At 33.7% G+C, this 18482-nt stretch overlaps 1 protein-coding gene across 2 annotated transcripts in view; it reads left to right on the forward strand.

Annotated features, from left to right (window-relative positions):
• The window catches only part of LOC124369083 (guanine nucleotide-binding protein-like 1), a 33325-nt gene that overhangs the window by 8307 nt on the left and 6536 nt on the right, over window positions 1–18482 (forward strand). For both annotated transcript variants that reach the window (XM_046826806.1, XM_046826815.1), the window contains 6 exons: window positions 6253–6463; window positions 8078–8173; window positions 13207–13301; window positions 13919–14044; window positions 14173–14298; window positions 14424–14571. In XM_046826806.1, the coding sequence (XP_046682762.1) occupies window positions 6253–6463; window positions 8078–8173; window positions 13207–13301; window positions 13919–14044; window positions 14173–14298; window positions 14424–14571 (802 nt within the window). The remainder of the gene's footprint in view (window positions 1–6252; window positions 6464–8077; window positions 8174–13206; window positions 13302–13918; window positions 14045–14172; window positions 14299–14423; window positions 14572–18482) is intronic.

Below are 18482 nucleotides of genomic sequence, written 5' to 3' on the forward strand. Positions count from 1 at the left end.
GCTCCCTATCTATTTCCCTATCAAGTTCACTTGTTCTCATATGCCATTATCATCACAATTCACTCAAAAAGTATTGGTACGAAAGCAAACATTACTACCTCGAAAACACAGAACAACAAACGGACAGAGCGTAAATATCTAGACAGCTGGCGTCCGGCCGCCGCAGTGAGGTGAGCCACTACGCAGTACGCAATCATCAGCTGACAGAGCTATTGTATTGCTGCTGTGTAATATTTTGTATTTCATTCAAAACAATATTTTTAATATCCTTATACTTTTAACAAAGTGTATATGGTTTAAAGTATATAATAAAATTATATTTTAAATTATAACATTATTATATTACTTATTAAAAATACCGAAATTCCGGCGTCCAGAAATCGACCGCCTGGTCCTATTAGCATGATTTACGAACGTCCAGAAATCGACCGTTTGGTCTTTTGAGCATACTTATCAGACGTCCAAAAATCGACCGCTTGGGGTCCAAAGGGTTAAAAAAACTAAAGTCATTCTGTGGTGATGTCTCCTTTTCCAGAAAATCTGTTAATACATTTTAAAACAAAAGCTACCACTAGTGTGAAAAATAAAGTATACCACTAGATACTACTAAACACTTATGTTTGCTAATCAGTTCTGTAGTTAGGTGTGGGAATCAGTGGCAGATTTGATTTTCTTTGACCCCTAGGTCCAAAAAAAATGTATGGCCCCACCCCTTCAAAACTTGTTTGTGAGTTTTGTGAACATTTTTCTATCAAAATTATTCTTAATACCATAAATTATTAATTCTTATAAAAGATGTTTTTATTAAATTTGAAGCACTTTACATTATTGTTTAAAAAAACCAAACAATTTATTATTCATTAAACCAAAATATTACTAAACAAAACATTATTAGTGTAGCAATGTAAACAATACTATATATTAACTTTTCTTGTTTTCTTTGAGGAACATTTCCTAATAATATAATATTACATGTCAGATAGCATTTCTACATTTGCTTGAAAATAGAAATTATTATTTATTTTGGTTTTTTTTACTTTAATGTGCAGCCTCTAGGCCTACAACCCATAGGCCTGGACCTTTTGGTAAATCAGGCCACTGTGTACGAGACATATCGATGCAGCCTCGGTCGTGGCGTGATGTTGCTAGCTGTAACAGAAGAATAACTAGTGATGGGATAATCAATAGAATTCTTCAATCAAGCGATTGTTACTGCTCATCTTTATTTCCCATGTATCTTCCTGAATCCTTGTGTTTGTACTATGACACAGGACGTGAGCAAAAAATAATTTTAAAAATAAAATAAAGCCTTGCAGAATAATTGAATGCTGAAGAACAAAACATTGCGTCGCTTCATTCTGAGAATTAGCTGATATGACAGTGTGTCAACACCGCAAGGTGAGGTGGAAGTGGGGTGCAGTAACTAACTGCCCATACGACCAGTCTTGCAATGATGTGTCTCTTACTATAGTTGGAATGATAACCAAGAGCATTATTAAACTGCCTTTCAAACCAGCTCTATTATACTTTATATCAACATGTTTGTAGGCTGAGAAAATATTAAGATTTATATATATATTTGTAAAATATTTTAATCTTTCTTTAAATGTTGACTTGCCAGAATCTGTACCAGATGCCTTTATAGATATAAGTGTTAAGTTATCAGTGGTGTTCGGATCAGAGATATAATAACCCCTCCGACTGCCCTTAGTATTTTCATTAAATACCAAGCCATTTTTTCCCAGTTTTGCAAGCTTTCTTTCTAAAACCTATAAAAAATTGTTTTTACTGCAAAGCTAATGGTTTTTGGTAGTATTTTGTTCACAATGAACCGTATAATACAATGATAATATGTATAACTAAGATAAATATTTTCATTTGAATTTTTTACGTTGAGTGGGAAAATTTTGTTTGTTTTTTACATGTAAAAAGGAGAGGGGTGTGCCTGGAAAATGTAGTTTAGTATAAAATTTAAAATTCCAAGATAGCCTAAAGGTCACAAATTTTGTCTAGTTTCAGAAAATGTATAGTTTTGTATGAGTCTTTGAGTAAATAAATTAGGTTCTAGCCCAAAAAATGAAAGTAGTACAAGAAGCGTGGTTTTTGTAATCAAAAACACAAGTTTTTTTATGTTTATAATTGTTATAAACTGTAAAACTCACTATATTTGGTATCATTTTATTATAATAAACTAGAGAACACTATAATAATAAATAATTTGAGATAACCTAAGATTTTTATTTTTTTATGGTTAGTAGAAATAATAATTTATATAATGGATTTATTGTTTTGTTTATGATACTCAATGATACTCATTTATTACTGGTAAAGATTACATACATTGTCACATTGAAAAACACAATATTGTACATTTCAGTTTTAAAAGCAAAGTAATCCTCCAGTTCGTCCAGATCTTTAAAAGAAGTGATATATTAAATAAATATATCAATTAAAACAAATCAATTAATTAATTAAAACTAATTACAATACAGATAAAAAATTTCCCAAAATCAACAACAATTATCTAATTTATAACTAATCCCAAAAAACTCATCCACTTCATAAAGTGGGTGTTCCACATATAATTATTTGTTATAATTTGTATTATAACAAATTAGATTAAGCGTGCGGGTGGGCCCACAGACCAAATCGTGTTAAAGTTGTTACTGAATTATTTTATAGAATTTTCTTTCTATGGAAGATTTTGTCCACATAATAAGAGAAAGAATGTCAGAGGAGATTAGGTGGCAACCCACTCTGTCCACCAGTTAATGTAAGATGGTACACAATAGAGCATTGGAAAGATTGTTTTTACTGATTTTGTAAGTCTAAAAACCTCTTAATGTAACCTCTGGATGTACAATTTTATAAATTATATCAATGTACACCACATTATACAAAACTACAAACTAGATGAAACCATGTTTCATATAAATTGTTTGTAATTACAAAACTATTTGTTCAATTTCAAGTTCTAGTTCAAAACTCTTTATTCAAGTCAACATTTTTAGTACATAAATCTCACAGATCCCAATGCGCCTCACAGGGCACGTGCGGGAAAAGTAGTTGACAGTTAACATTTTTATCGTCCACCATCATTAACTTTCCATCCAATAGAAAAAAAGAGACAATTCAAACATTACACTATTTTCAGCTTAATCATTATATAAAAAAATTGTGAGCAGAAAGCGACAATAAATAATAAACTACTAAAACTTGTTTGCCATGCTAAGTAATTACAATTCTGGAACTATGCACTAGAATGATCTATAGCAGTAAATTCACTAAGAAAAATACTCATAAAAGTAAAAATAACAGTAACATTAATATAATAACAGGTTTATCATTTTATAGATTTTTAAGCAAAAAAGGCCTTTAACAATAAAATGATCTATAAATAATTAACAATAAAAATAGCAATAACATATAAATAATAATAACTATTTCATTAATTCTATAAAGTATGGCGTAGAAAGACCAATAACAAGAAATGCACTGTAAAGCAGAAAAGACCTATAACAATAAATAAACTATAAAGAATTAACAATAAAATAATATAACTAAAGCAATGTAACAAATAAACATTATAATTTAAAAACAATATAAATAAAAATGTTAAAACAAAACAATATATATCAATCTTTGGTGTCGTGGTAGATACTATTGTCATTAAATTTTGCATCGTACGATATTGCCTTCCTTAAGGGAGAGGCAATATCCACAGCACATTCATATATTAAATTTATGTCCTTGATGCCTGAAGACAATATTTTTAATTTTTGTAAGTGACTTTTTAAACTTAACAAAATAATGACTTTGCAGATAACTTTATGAAGTATATTAAATAAATAACCTAACATACTAAATAAATAAAATAAATATTACTAATTTAATATAAAATAACAAATAATAAATACCATAAAATTAAAAAATAATAATATACAAATACTATATAACAAAATCAGGGTGGCCACCCAACCGGGAATAAGCCGGGAATTTAACGGACCGGGGAAAAAAACAAGGAATAAGCCAGGAATTTTTCTAAGAACCGAGAAAATTTCAAAAATAATTTTTCTGTCTCTTAAAACTTATAAAATCAAGACATAACTTGAAAACTTCTTGAATCAAGAACTGATTAATCACGAAACATCGTATTTTACACGACGTGGCTCGTGAAATTGTGATTGATGATCGACATATATGTCCGTGAGCTACTTCTGAGCTGAGGGTTGAGTGGCAGGAGAAACAATTTCAAAAAAATCCAATTACATAAGTGGCAGACTTTAGCTCCTCAATAGTAAACAGACGATCGCTAATTTGTATTATATTTAGAATTGGATACATGTACTTTCTAAACATCACAGAAATGAAAATTATTAGGTATACACAATGTTATGTCGACACATCGAAAGACACAGAGATCAAAACTAAGGAGCTTAAAGTAGATGATAGCGATAAAACGTCACCAAATTTCTCGCATATCGCTAGTGACGAAATACTAGAGCACCACAGCTATGTGGCATTTCTTGCAAATACTGCTAGTGACGATAAAATGTCATAGTTGCACTTGGCGTAAGGGTTAAATACAGTACTACAGTTGTCTATTTGGTTTGAAAATAGACTAAATAATCGGAAATTTTCAACTGGGAAAAACCGGGAATTTGAAAAAAGGTTTTGAGTGGCCACCCTGACTATGAACAATTAAATACTAAATAAAAATATAAATACTATGTGACAATTTAATACTATATAAAAAATAACTATAACATAAATAAACATAATAAAATGCCTGCAATAACAATACATGATAAGTAGTTTAATATGACAAGTTGTACTTATGTGTTTCTGACAAGTTCAAGTGCTTTCATTTTTACCTTGTGCTTTTTCTCGAAATTAATTTCATTTCCATATGTTAAAATCAAGTTATTAAAACATTTTCGACCCGAAAATGCTCTTTGGTGTAATAAGGAATTTCCAGTAACATATACTGAGCAGAGCGAGTTTTTCTCATTATTTCCCTAAATGGGTATTGATTTATATATTTGTAAATATGTTTAATATGACAAGTTGTACTTATGTGTTTCTGACAAGTTCAAGTGCTTTCATTTTTACCTTTTGTTTTTTCTTGAAAATAATTTAATTTCCATATGTTAAAATCAAGTTATTGAAACATTTTCGACCCGAATAACTAAACTGATGTCTGCTCTGCTCTTTGGTGTAATAAGGAATTTCCAGTTGCATATACCGAGCAGAGCGAGTTGTTCTCATTATTTCCCTGAACAGGTATTGATTTATATATTTGTAAATATGGATTATTGCTGAGTACTGATAAACCTAATTAAATGTCAATATTTTAAACTGGTTGAAAATGTAACTTACTCTTTCATTTCTTTTTATAGTAATCATTATTCGAAGTGCATGCCTTTGACTCGTAACCACAGGCCTGGTAATTGAGGGGTATGTTTCTCCATAATGAATTATTCCATATCTCATCATACTTTTAAACCATGATGTGTATATTTGTATTAGTTGTTCGCTTTTAACATACTACTTAAAATGGATAAAGTACACTTTTCACTTTTCTTAATTTCTTTGATAAGTAGTCAATGTGGTGTTCCCATTTAAGGTGTTGATCTAAATATAAACCTAAATATTTAACAAATTCAACTACTTCAATATTAGAACATGAGCAACCATACAAACATTGGTGCTTGTGACACATCTAATTGAACAAATTTTGTAAATATTCTTTAGGTACTTTATGCTCAAAAAACATTACGTATTTAGATTTTTGAGCATTTATTAATAATTTGTTTACGATTAACCAGCGTGATACTTTTTCTAGATCTTGACTTATGTTTAGCTGTAGTGCTTGTCTATTATAGGCAGAGCACACAAGTGCGGTGTCGTCAGTATGAGGCAAAACATGGACGGGGCAAAACATTGTTTAAATGGGCTGGGTAATAACTGGTTTGTTGGTATCATTGATTTATTTAAGATTCTGAATTATATCTATAAAACTGATTAGTCAATGCTGCCTGATATTGTTAAAGTTTAAGACACTGTTCAAGCCCTTTTAATCTCATCTTGTTTGTTTCATATTTCAGTAAAAAATATTCTAAATAACTTGTTAACATTGAAATCTCTTAGTTGTGTTTTTAAAGGTTTGTTCTACCTTGATGTAGCGTGATGTGCAAATGTTTTAGTTTGGTTTCTTATATAAAGCGATTCAGTGATGTGACTCGCTTGCAGGCCCTCATGTTCCCACCGTCCCTCCACCAGTTTGTGACTGAAACACTCAAGAAAGACATGATCCTAGTGCTGAACAAGATAGATCTGGCACCAGCACCTCTTGTCGTGGCTTGGACACACTACTTCTTGGAGAAATATCCAGGCCTGCAGGTGTTGCAGTTTACCTCCTTTCCTAGCTACAATCTGCGTGGCAAAACTCAGGACAAAGCTGGTAAGCCTACTAGAAATAGTTTTTGATGATTTTGTGAAATATTACTATGTACAGTATTAAGAAAAATCAAGAAGTTTTTACCGTTTGCTTTAATTTTTTAAGAGAACTGCGCCATGTTCTTATCTCTCTTTTCAAAATCAATAACCTCTCTAGAAACTATTTGATATGTGTCCTGCTTTGTTGGAATAAAGCCTCTCACACGAACAGCCAAAAGTGGTCATGTGCATTCAGCCCACCTCCCATCTGAACAACCAAAATTAGTCCATAATTCATATTTTTGTCATTCTCTACATTGTTTGTCTATTTAATGGATTTCTTTGAAGTATTTTAACTCTTTTTTAGACACAGAACAAGTTAGTTACAGTACTTCAATATTTTAATTGTTAAAAGGTCAATCTACTAATGGTATGAAAAGCCTATTAGATTGTGACTCATGTGATTAGAATATTCAAAACTCTTAGAACTCTGAGTGGAATATAGAATATTCAACTGTTTGAGATGAGTTGGAATACAATTTTTTAGCACTGATCTTCTATTTGCCTGCTATCAGCAAGATAGAGCACCCTGGTAAGTGCATCTTTTCCTTAATTGTTTATTGTAGGTGGTTTTTCAACTTTGATATGAAGATTATTCAGAAAGTGAAGTTGTTTTCTTACAAAATATGAACCATTATAGATTGATGCAAACTGTTTTTATTGAATTGCATATTTCTCTACTTATTTTAAAAATTTTGTTGAAATTTTTTTCATAATTTCATATGACCTTTTGTATTCAAAATTCATAGAAGTTTGCCTTTTGTCTATTTTCTTTGTCTCGTTATCTGTGACATTGTAATGCAGCAACAAAAATGTTGTTTTGTCTCTGATACTCTATTACACGAAACAAACTTTAAAAAATAACTATTATATATTGAAGTTAAGTTTAGGGTAGTGCAGTAAATGTGGCTGCATTTATTGTTGTGTTTTGCTGCATAACTCAAATAACAAAACTCCATGTTTATCCCCAAATATAGTTGCCAAAAGCTTGTGTGTTGAGATTTTCGGTTTGGCCTTGACTTTCACTGGTGACGTGTGAAGCCATTCTCTTAAGTGATGTTTAGACTTCAGTTTGGTGTTCATGTGAGAAACCCACGTCTCATTCCCTGTGACTGTGTTCTCTTAAGTTGATCACCTTATGACATCAGCCCCATAAACCAAGAGTGCAAACGAGGCAGTTTTCATTTGATGTTCCTCAGTAAGCAGCCTGGAATCCCAATATGAATAAAATTTGATAAATTAAGAATTTTCAGAGATTTTCCTCCTACTTACATTCAGAAATTCCATGCTGAAGTTGAAATTGGTCTTTACAAATCTTTTCCTCCACTGTATTGACCAAAGCTTTTATGATCACTGAATGTCGACCTGATGTAGTCGATAGCTCTCAGTTCATTGTAATTTTTTAGTCAGGCCATCAAAGCTCTCACCCACTTTTGCCTTTTGTTATCTCTCATCTCATTAGCCCGACATCTGTTGATGAATATTCACTGCTAAAATCTCTTTCTGGCAAAAACTGTCATGAACGAATTTTACAATCATTGTGCAAACAAGTTTTTCTTATATAGAATATTTATTGCAGGAGCCAATATCAGGAGAAGGAAGGGGAGGCTGCGAATGGCTGCTGAGGGTGCTCAGAAACTGCTAGAGGCTTGCAAGAATGTCACTGATGGAGAAGGTAGGATACATGTGACATTAGCTACAACATGATACTCTCAGTGTAGAAGATAAAGATCCATATTTAAACAAAAATCATTTAAAAAAATGTGGAATATAAGGTGCACAATAAATAATGTAATTTAGATTTGGATAAATTAATTGTTGAATTTCTTCCAACTAAATCTTTTTTCAATAACTAAAGATTTTTAAACTTAAAATATGGAATTGTTTTATCCTCTTAACTTTAATTCAAGTTTGATTATAGTGAATAAATATTAATATAAATAGTATTATGTTACAATAATATTAATAATATAACTAACAATAAAATATAGAGTGTATTAAAAAGAATCATCCGATTTGGCATGTCTATATTTCGAACAGTAGTAAACATATACAATTACTAATTTTTTTGGCTGAAAGGGAAACTCAAAAAGTTTTTTTTTTTCATACCTTTTCAAAGGTGTTCAATATGTCCACCTTTAGATACACGGCATATGTCTATGCGGTATTCAAATTCATCCCACACTGCAGCGAGCATGTCCTGAGTTACTGATTCCACTGCTGTTGTAATGCGATTCCTCAGCTCATCCATTGTTGTTGGTAGTGGAGGCACATATACAGAGTCTTTGATGAAACCCCACAAGAAAATATCACATACAGTAAGGTCTGGTGACCTTGGAGGCCAGAAATGTAAGGATGCGTCATTTTGTCCAGTACGGCCGATCCACCGGTCACGAATTCATTAATTTAAAAATTGCCGGACTGCCAGATGCCAATGTGGCGGTGCCCCGTCCTGTTGGTAAATGAAGTCGTTCGAATCAGTCTCCAATTGGGGGAAAATATAATTCTCAAGCATATCGAGATATGTTATTCCTGTAACAGTGTTCTCAGCAAAGAAAAATGGACCTTTTCCCGTGAAACCGCGCAAAACACATTAAATTTTGGAGAGTCTCTCTCATGTTGCACAATTTCAAGTGATTTTTCTGTGGCCCATATTCTAACGTTATGGCGGTTTACCTTTCCATTTAAATGAAATGTTGCCTCGTCGCTAAACACTATGCGCGATACAAAATGTTCATCGTTCATCATCTTATCAAGACGAAGTTACAAAACTTCACGCGTCGTTTTTTATCACCCTCACGAAGAGCTTGCTTGTATCTGAAGTCTGTATCCTTCCATGTGTAATCGTCGACACAACACACGCAGCATATGTGACCATTGATTTTATTATGGTTTCGTAAATCCAATATATCATTTTGGGTTTAAGTCCCCATTTAAATCCAAAAAGTCTCTTACAGGCCCCAAGAGCCATTGTTGCTTTGGATATCCTGTTTCCAATATTGGAGTTCCAAGTGAGCTTTTCATCCAGGATTAAACCCAGGTATTTCACTTCCTTTGTTTGGTTGATGCTGATTCCCTCCAGAACAGGTTGTGTTAGCTGGAATTTTCTTTTCCTGGTAAAGGTAATCATATTTGTTTTAGATGGGTTAATCCGTAGACCTTCCCCATGACACCAGTTGCTTATGAAGTTCAGTTCTGTTTGTATTAGGCGTTCCAGCATGCCTTTGTTTTTTCCTTTGATCATAAGCACTAGGTTGTCTGCATAACATAGTAGCCTAGTCCCCCTCTTCTCTGCTTTGCTTAGGAGATCATCCACTACCATTGCCCACAGGAGAGGAGCAAAACTCCCCCCTGGGGGCAGCCTTTCTGGGCCGTGATTGCGGCAGATTCGTCTTCGTACTTTGCTTTTACTTGTCTGCTTTTTAGGAGGGCTACTATCCATTTGACTACATCTGGGGAAACTCCAAAACGTTCCATCGCAGTCTCCATGGATTGATATGCTACTCTGTCGAAAGCTCCTTCAATGTCCATAAAGACGCTGACTAGGGCTTCCTTTTTTTCAAAGATGTTCTCCACCTCTCCCACTAAGCTGTGGAGATCGGTAGTGGTTGATTTACCTTCTATTTAGGCGTGTTGTGTGGGACTAAGTGGGTGATCTAGTAATATTACGTCCCTTATGTGTCTGTTTATTATTTTTTCCTTAGTTTTCACCATGAAGGAGGTTAGGCCAACCCCGCGGACATAGGAGGCATGTTGAGCTGTCGAGCAGCGCGGCGAACAGATTTCTGAGGGCTGCGTGTGAAAAAATGGCGGATGTGCTCCACGTCTTCATCGGACACTCTGGGATGGCACAGGGACTTGCCTTTACACGGACAACCTGTTTCTTGAAATTGCATACCATTGTCTAATGCTCTGTGATGTAGGAGGATCAACACCATACTTATTAAGAAAGTCACGCTGAACAGTTATTACAGACTCACACTGCGAAAAACGTAGAACACAAAACGCTTTATGTGGTGCAGACGCCATTTTCACTAGAAATGAAGTAGACATTCACTCAAACGCGCTGCTGCTACCTAGCGGGAACCATGTAAAACTTTAAAAGATACTCTTTTCAACAGTACGTTGTTGGCGCATTTAGCTCAAAAAACAAAATAGTTCTGATTGTATTAAATCGGATGATTATTTTTGATACACCCTGTATTATATCATACACTATTGAACAGTGTAAATTAATTACACATAAATTAAATACGACATTTAACCATGAAGGTACTTTTAACACATATTAATTTAGTGATCATTTGTTTTTATTTTTATTTGTATTTACCTTAACCTACCAATGCACTAATGATGGATTCACTGAATTTGAAATGTACACAATACAAATATAAATTAATTAAATTGTTAACAGATTTTAATTTTTGTTAGTTATTTATTAATATCTGTTTCCCACGGTTTTGCATGTTTTTTGTAAGCTTTGTCTGTGTATGAGCACTTTTGGTTCAAGTGAATTATATTTCCAAAGCCGATGTAGAGTTGGCCTTGTTCCCACGATCAAGGAAATCTGTCAAAGTGTATATTTTTAGCCATTGTACACGTACATAAACTGTATTAGAAAGTGGTGCAACACTCAAGCTTTAAGTTTTACCAGAAATTTATTTTTAAAATTAATATACATCATAATTAAGCACCTTCAAATAATGTTTGGCCATGTAATAAATGTAACTGTCTCGTAATTGCAGTTTATAATGTGCAGGCACTTTGAAACCTTTTATCTTTTGCAGCACTGTCTGGTCACGAGTTACATCAATGGGCATAGCATATAAACCTTCTCCATGGAAAAATACATTTTCACACAAATTTTCATAATGATCGGTCAAATAGTTTCTGAGTATCACTCATCGTACATACATCCTCATATATACAGTGTCGCTAAAAAGTTTAGGGACAGGCTTAAAAAAAAAAACACAAATTTCTGACAAAAGTTTGTTTTTAATGGAAACAAATATTTAAATTATACAAAATAGTAAAATGGACATGAATACATACAAATCAGTAATCAATAGGTCCTCCATTAGCTTTATAACATTCTTTGATCCGTTTTGGCATCGAATCAATGAGTGTCAGACAGTCTTCCTTCTTGATACTCCGCCATATCTGTGCCAACATGAACTTCAGTTCAGCTTTGTTCTTGGGTTTGTTCTTCGCTAGACGACTGGCCATGGTATTCCATAAATTTTCTATCGGATTAAGATCCGGGCTTCGTGGTGGCCACTTCAGAACCTCAACATCATGATTACTGAACCATTCTTGTGTGTGTCTTGATTTGTGGCACGGTGCATTGTCTTGTTGAAAGATGTAATTTTCACCAAGCAATTTATTGGCAGATGGTAACATGAATTCTTCTAGAGTTTGACAATATTTAATACTGTTCATTGTGCCTTCAACGAACTGAAGCTCCCCAGGACCCTCACTTGAAATGCAACCCCATATCATTACTGCTTCGCCACCGGCCTGAACTGCAGGCGCTACAAATGCTGGTAGAAATTTTTCAGTATTGGTACGTCGTACCCTAACTCTGCGCCTTGGAAATAGTTCAAAACGGCTTTCATCAGAAAACAAAACACGCCGCCAAGCTTCTTTTGTCCACCCTAATCGAGCCTTGCACCAAACTTGGCGTGTCTTTTTGGCCTTGTCATTTAACAAAGGTTTGCGGATAGCGTAAAATGATTTCATACCTGCATCTCTAAGTCTGGAACTCACAGTTGCTACACTCACATTGTAACGATCATCATCTTGTTTCATGCTGCTTAGTAAATCAGGTGCACTTGCATTTCGGTCCTTTTTGCTCATCACGAGTAGCTTACGATCCTGCCGAGGCGTGGTTTTACGTGGCCTACCACTCCGCGGGGCATCAATCACGGTACCGGCTAGGTTAAAACGTCGCACTGTATTTTCAACACATGTTTTAGACACATGTAACTTGGATGCAATTGTTCGGTATGAACTACCGGTTTTATACATACCGATAACTTGCCATTTAATGTCCTCGGACACAGATGAGCGGCCCATAATCACAGCTTTAACTTTCACAAAACAGCGAAATAAACAAATCACAAAGAAGATTGCAGTACAACTGTCACAATGGCAGTGTGGAATGCGCGCGCAGGCTTGTTTCACAAAACAACCGCCAGAGGAACAATGACGTGCAGACCGCATGTCTGTAAATGAAGGCGTCTACTTGTAGAAGCGAAATTAAAACTCACATTTTTTGTTATAAAATGTTCGAAAATAAAATTTTATTTGTACCCTGACCAGTTGAGTACAAAATTTATTTGTAACATGACATATTTTTTTAAATGATCATCATATTATAATAAAAGTACTGTGCAAGTTTCATTACAATATGGCAAGCCGTTAAGAAGTTATAAAAATAAAATATCTAAAAAACAAGGTTTTTTTGGCAGTTCCTTAAAATACATTAATGCATGCTTCTTCCACATTTTTGGAGATAAAATATTGAAATTTTGAATAAAAACTTGAATTGATGTCCTTAAAACAGCCAACAATCAATAGCATTGAGAAATTAGTTAGTTTAGGGCCAACTGTAACATTTCTCTTTCAGACAGGTGTCCCTAAACTTTCTAGCGACACTGTATTTTCATTTGCATAATTTAAAACTTACTTTTCCATATTTATTTTCAGTTGATCTAACTTCTTGGCAGAATAAAATATCTGAAGAAATGAATCTAGAAGATGATAGTGATGATGAAAAAGTGGAAATTGAAGATACTGTTACTGTAAGTTTCTATTGTATTTCTGAATAATATGTTTTTTCTTAAGTTTTTAACCTTTTTACTTGTAATAGCATTTTTGTTATAACCATCATCATAGTAAATCATCTCAAGTTAAGCATGCCTGTATGGGTTAGTTTATTTGTACAGAATGAAAGTTTACCAATGGCTGTATAACATTTAAAATGTAAATATAGATGTCTCACTTTAGATATAAAGAACTTTTTATTTTTCCAATATTGTTTTTTTGGAAAAAGTGTTGATGCTTTATCTTTGTATAAGTATAAAATATATATACTTAAAAAAATCCCTTGAATATTTTTGGATGTATGTTAATTTTATCTTTAAATGAGGTTTTTTTATAATTCTACAACCAAAATCAGGGTGTAAAAGTTGTTTGAGATTTAACATTGTTTTTATGAGGTGAAATTTGAAGTGGTTTCACTACAGCCAGCTCTTAATCTATATTATGTAGTTTTGAAAGTAATATGGTGTTTTATATTTGTTAGCAATTTTTTGTTGTCTTGGATCAACTTTATATTGTTCCCTTAAGTACTCAGATTACCAGGAGTTGAATGTACAATACAGTACTTCTTACTGTTAAACATCATGTCATTTCACAGGTAAAGAAGTCAGACACAAGTTACGAGTTACATGAGAAGTTTAAGGGCGGGATGCTCACTATAGGGTGTGTGGGACAACCCAATGTCGGCAAATCCTCACTTATGAATGCCATCATGGGCAAAAAGGTACCTGTTCTTTATCTGCACAAAATACTGTATGCCTCTCTCATAGTTTTTTTCCCATGATGTGGTACTTAATTTTAAGTGTTAATACAAAACTATCTAATGATAATGTTGACTTCTTCATTGTAAAGGTAGTGAGTGTTTCACGCACCCCAGGACACACCAAACATTTCCAGACTATCCATCTGACCACGAATGTCCGACTTTGTGACTGCCCCGGTCTCGTTTTCCCTTCCAAAGTGCCAAAGACACTGCAGGTAATCATTTTTGGTGAAATTTATATCTTCTAGTGAATGGAATAACATGTGTTGTAATATTTTTAACCCATCTCTACTGGCCACAGTATGAAATATTGAGAGCTGAGAGTTGTGTACTTGTACAGGTGCTGATGGGTAGTTATCCCATTGCTCAGTTGCGTGAGCCATTTTCCTCCGTGCAGTATCTCGCAGAGAGAGTGGACCTGGTTCATTTACTGCGGATTATACACCCCGAGTCAGACACTACCTGGTCTGCCATGGATATCTGTGATGGTCAGTATGCTCTCCTTTACGCAATAACCAGACCATTGACAGACTTTAATTCTCTAAAATGTTTCTTTGGCACAAATACTAATCTTTAGGATTTAGAAAGACAAAGGGAAAAAATTAGGAAACAATTTTTTTGTTGAAGAATTTTTTGATACGAATAGTGTGAAGATAGCACAATAAAAACACTGTTGTTGTTCACTTAATAAATTAATAAAAACCATTTAACTTTGTAATCATAATGAGTTTGTTTAATTTGACTTTGTGGGGTATTCAGCACCATTTCATTTGATTTGTTAGTTTGTACGGGTGCTTTGTTTGGTTTAGGTTTGACCTCTTGAGAATAAAGCAGATGGACACCAGTTCTTAAATCTTGGGTTTGTTGTTTTTGTAACCGATAACAATGGCAGAAGTTCATAATTCTGTTATTCTTTGAAATGGTCCATATTGACCTTGAAACAAATAATAAACACAACAATTCTATTCTTCCAGATGATTTTCAAGTTGTTAAGATATTTTAATAAATTACAGCAGTCATCCGCGGCTTCACACAATTTCATACTGAATTGCAAGAACGTTATAGGCATATCGTTTTTCAATTACTCCTAAGGCAATGGAAGATATTTCAATCTTCAGATCCATTTTAGAATAACTAGACTTTAAGTTTAAATTACTGTGCAAAACATCAGTGCAAAACAGGCTCACTGCCCTCTTGACAATTTCTCTGCAATCAAATAAATCACTTTGTTACTGGTGTATTGTTTTGCAATTTCATTTTAAACAGTTACAGACTCACTGCGATATCACTTGTCTTCAAATTGTAGTCATGGGGCGAATGGTTATTGATTCATGCTAGTGCCCAGTCCTTGCATTTTTATTCTGTCAGTTTCTACAAATATGACATCCCACATTGTCAAAAGGAAGGAAGCCAATTTCGTCTCATACTTGCCCATAATGTGAATATAGCACTTATATTGAATTTTATAATTGTGTTTAGTAAATTATATTATGTTTAGGTTTAACTAGTCCTGAAGCTTTCTGTCGGTACCATTAGTACCGACTCTGTCCTTTCTAAAATGCCATCTGACTCAGGTTTTTATTATTTATTCAAACACAAGTCAGAATTGTCATATGAAATTTTTTATAGTAACTTTCAGAGAATTTTGTATAGTCTGGGTAGAACAACTGTCGTCTGCTGGTTTACTTGTGTGGCAAGTTGGTTTCAACTATTTTAAATAAGTTTTTATGTAAAGTTTTTCAAAAGTGTTGTTTGGATGTTGGATAAGTGAGTGTTCTCTATTCTGAAAGTACTGGAATAATAGGTATCAGTTGATTTTTAAGTATTACATTAAGCTTTGATCAAGAAAATTGCATGGACATTATAACCTATATACATGTTTATTATGCAAACAGTTTAAATGTATTCCACAACATTAATATCTTTTTAAAGTAACAGACTCTAAATCAGATAATAAGAAACAACCTTCCAGACTTAGTTTTTAATTTTGAATGGATTGTTATGTATGGTTGGAAAGTGAAGCTGAGTCACATGGCCGGCCGGTTTGCTGTGACATGGTATAACTAAGTTTGCCTGTTAATTGAATAACTTATCTAGCAGGTAAGCTATCTTAAACATCAAGTATAATAGCTTAGTGGAAAGAGTCTCCGCTTGGCAACCTAGAGGTACTGGGTTCAAATCTGACCTCAAGCTAATCTTTTTGCTTGATAAATCTAATTGAGCTAATATTACCTAGTGATTTTTATTTTATTTTATTGAACTGACAAAATAAATACTATTTATTTGACAATACAATTTTAACATTTTATTTGTAGGACAAACTGGATTTCTGTACATATTTTTATAAATGGGACTACCTGGATAGCTGTAAATATTTTTATCTCCATTGTCACATAAATTATTGAACTTGGACATACATTTTTTAAACTGTCTGTCCATTTGCACTGGCAGTTTGACCACTGCTGGAGGACAACTCTAATGAATTAATTATATTTTAAAGTACACAGACAAAGCTGTAATTAAAATTTTCAATATACAAGAGGAGCCTGTTAACTCAGAAGAGCCTGACAAAAAAAAATTTTAACTTGCCTTAAGAAATTAAGAAATAAAATTAAGAATTAAACATGCCTAGTTAACCATGCGGAGTTTGTACAGTGGGTGTTAGATATAAGGGAATATTTTGCAATGGGACTTGCAAAAAATGGTACCATGCAGACTGTGTAAACATAACGAGTAAGGAACTAAAAGATCTATCTAAAAAGGACTCTACAAACTGGATATGTAGAAGATGCACTAATACACAGCTATGTGGACCTAGAACTCTGGCACAGTTAGAAATAAATACCCCGAACTCGTCTTTTCAAGAACCTGAACTAAGTATAATAGAACCTAACCCAGAAAACACTGAAGTTAGCTTCTCCAAGAGTCCAGATTGTCTGTACACCTCAATAAAAGAATTGGAAAACAGTCTGAGTGAAAATAATTTTCTAGATAACTTAGAAAATAATGACGAAAAATTAAAAATAGCTGGAAAAATAGGGGCAGCACTCCTTGAGGAAAATAACCTCTTGAGAGGAAAAAATATTGAATTAGAAGCTAAATTAGAAATTTTGGAAGAACAGTTGGATAGAATGAAAATTGAAGAAAACAAGTATCTCAGCAAAATTGAAGACCTTCTACAGAATTTATCTGAAACACAAGTCCAACTGGGAAAAGAAAAGAAACTTCGTTTAGATATTCAAATTATTTTTGAAGAGCACGACTACAAACAAGGACAACTGGTAGACGATTATGCTAAAATGATAAATCATCTACAGAATACAATTAATAAGCTTGAAAAGAAAGTAAGTTCTCAAGATACTAAAATATTAGAGTTGCCTACGTTTACAAATAATGAAACTGAAACTGAAACAGTCTCTCACTGCATCTCTCAACCTATAAATTGCTCCTCAAACATGCAGATGGAACTTGTACAGCTGAAAGTAAGGCAAGATAGTTTGGAATGTACAGTTAAAGACTTGGCGGTACGGATCCAAAATAACCAATCTAAGGAACCTCCTAACTCAGAAATTCAAAGCATAACCAAAGTACCAAAACAAAAAAACAGTAAGAAAACATACACCAGCTAAACTGAGTAATACATCATCTAATGGAAAGAAGAAGAACTGTTTCAGTGTCTCATTACAAATGGCAAAATGCAAGGAATTTCAGACACAATACCCTATGGATACACAAGGATCAAGGCTAACAGGGCTGACGACAAACAAGGTCCTGGATTCGCCAATCCAGGCCGGACACACAATGATTGTGGAAGCACAAATACATAGACAGGATAATTGCCCACAGCCGAAACCTACAACCAATATCAAAATACTTAATCAAAGACATTTTTTAGCCGAAAGTCCATTCAGAAAAATCAAATTCAAACAAAATTACAATACCAGAACATTTGTGAATTCTCTCCACCCTGCGAACAAACATATACTCAACACAAAATACTTGAAATTGGCTCAACTCCATACAACTGTGGCCTAAAACCACACCAGCAAATGAGAGGGTACACCTTAAAACAGTATCCCCAGCAAAGTACACAAACAAAAGAAAAAATAAAGCTTTTCCATCAAAATGTAGACCGCCTCTCCAATAAAATAGATATCCTAAACGACCAGCTAGCCCAAGAGACCCCTGACATCATTATCATCACGGAACATGGCTACCAAGAAAATTCTATCAGTAATGTTAGACTCAATGGGTACAATCTAATAGATTCTTTTAGCAGAACACAACATATTAAAGGGGAGGTTGCAGTATATGTTAGAGAGAACTTCAGGAATCATTCAACAAGCTTGAATGTGTCCCAATACAGCGAAGAACTGCTCTGTGAGATAGCTGAAGTAAA

This window comes from Homalodisca vitripennis, chromosome 1, assembly GCF_021130785.1.
Source record: "Homalodisca vitripennis isolate AUS2020 chromosome 1, UT_GWSS_2.1, whole genome shotgun sequence".
Classification (NCBI taxonomy): Eukaryota; Metazoa; Arthropoda; class Insecta; order Hemiptera; family Cicadellidae; genus Homalodisca; species Homalodisca vitripennis.